This window comes from Bos javanicus, chromosome 7, assembly GCF_032452875.1.
Source record: "Bos javanicus breed banteng chromosome 7, ARS-OSU_banteng_1.0, whole genome shotgun sequence".
NCBI classification, from domain to species: domain Eukaryota; kingdom Metazoa; phylum Chordata; class Mammalia; order Artiodactyla; family Bovidae; genus Bos; species Bos javanicus.
In genome coordinates, this window is record NC_083874.1 from 41,070,779 (window position 1) to 41,072,953 (window position 2,175).

The 2,175-nt window shown below is 37.1% G+C and overlaps 1 protein-coding gene across 1 annotated transcript; it reads left to right on the forward strand.

Moving 5' to 3' along the window:
* The first annotated feature begins 287 nt into the window (after nt 1-287).
* On the forward strand, nt 288-1,232 carry LOC133252018 (olfactory receptor 2AK2). Its single transcript, XM_061424774.1, has one exon. The coding sequence runs from the start codon at nt 303-305 to the stop codon at nt 1,230-1,232; it is 930 nt and encodes a 309-aa protein (XP_061280758.1). The 5' UTR covers nt 288-302.
* Nucleotides 1,233-2,175: the final 943 nt, after the last annotated feature.

Below are 2,175 nucleotides of genomic sequence, written 5' to 3' on the forward strand. Positions count from 1 at the left end.
TATTTTAAAATGAAGAAAATAATTTATGTTGGAAAATCACCTAAATTTTTATCTTATTTCTATTATCAAAATATGTTGAACTTTACATGATATAAAACCTTTATTTTTATTTTGTAATTTGTTAAAACTCTATAGTCTATTAAACACATAAACAGTGTATTGACTAAAGGAAGATATATTCCCTATGGTGATTCAAGAACATTTTCTCGCATGGTATAATCATCACTTTTTTCTCTTAAGGAAAGTCAATATCGTACATGGAATTCTCAGATATGGTCTGCTTTTATATTTTTATTTAAGTCATGAAAACAGGAAATCAAAGTGTCAAAACAGATTTTATACTTCTTGGTCTTTTCCAATATGGCCCAATGGACACCATTCTCTTTGCTGTCATTGCAATCCTGTTTTCTGTCGCTCTGATGGGGAATATCATACTGATTCTTCTCATTCAATTGGACACCAGACTCCACACTCCAATGTACTTCCTACTCAGTCAACTCTCTTTCATTGACATGATGTACATCTCTACCACTGTGCCCAAAATGGCAACTAACTTTCTGTCCAATAGTAAGACCATTACATTTTTAGGTTGCGAGATTCAAGCATTTGTGTTCTTGGTCCTTGGTGGAACTGAAGCTCTTCTTCTTGGTTTCATGTCTTATGATCGCTATGTAGCCATCTGTCACCCTTTACGTTACCCTGTACTCATGAGCAAGAAGATCTGTTGGTTCATGATCACATGTGCATGGACCAGTTGTTCCATCAACTCTTTAATACATACACTGTATGCATTTCAACTCCCCTTCTGTAGATCTCGACTTATTAATCACTTTTTCTGTGAAATTCCATCCATGTTGCCATTAGTGTGTCAGGACACTTCTCAGTATGAACACACAATACTCCTGAGTGGACTTATTATTCTGTTGTTACCTTTCATGGCCATTTTAGCTTCCTATGCCTGTGTACTTACTGTGGTATTCCAGATGAGTTCAGGAAAAGGGCAGACAAAAGCTATCTCCACTTGTTCCTCTCACCTGACTGTGGCAAGCCTGTTCTATGTAACCACTCTCTCTACCTATACAAGGCCACACTCCTTGCATTCCCCGGAAGAGGACAAGATCGTAGCTGTGTTTTATACCATTATTACACCTCTTCTGAACCCATTTATCTACAGCCTGAGGAATAAAGAAGTTATAAGGGCCTTGAGGAGAGTATGTGTGCAAAAAATATGACTGTAGGAATTCTTTATTGACTGAGACTGAATAACATAAAAAAGCTGTGCTTAAAATACTGTCTTAGAATATGTAAATGATAATAAAAACTGCATAGTAATATATGAAACCTAAGAAATGTTTATGAAGGAAAAAAGTGATAAAAATCTTTATTACTTCTGATATCAGAATTCCCTTGAGCATTGTTATTTTAACTAGATGAATTTTCAATATAGAGGCTTGAGAAACACTGTATTGTCCAACTTATTTAACTTTGAACACAATAAAATTCAACCCTTTTAATCCAATGTTTTCATATTATGAATATTTTGAATGGGACATTTAAAACCTGCGATCCAAAGCATGGGGTTCCCAGATGATTCAGTGGCAAAACAATTTGCCTGCCGATGCAAGGATATGCAGGAGATGTGGGTTCCATCCCAAGGTTGGGAAGATCCCTTGGAGGAGTAAATGACAACCCACTTCAGTATTCAGTATTCTTGGTCGGAGAATCCCATATACAGAGGAGCATGGCAGGCTACAGTCAATAGCGTCGCCAAAGACAGATATGACTGACAGACCCAGCACACATTCAAAGCATATGGAATATACTTTATCCTAGAAAAGGAGTACGTCAAGGCTGTATATTGTCACCCTGCTTATTTAACTTATATGCAGAGTGCACCATGAGAAATGCTGGGCTGGAAGAACCACAAGCTGGAATCAAGATTGCTGGGAGAAATATCAATAACCTCAGATATGCAGATGACATCACCCTTATGGCAGAAAGTGAAGAGGAACTAAAAAGCCTCTTGATGAAAGTGAAAGAGGAGAGTGAAAAAGTTGGCTTAAAGCTCAACATTCAGAAAACTAAGATTATGGCATCTGGTCCCATCTTTTCATGGGAAATAGATGGGGAAACAGTGTCAGACTTTATTTTTCTGGGCTCCAAAATCATTGCAGA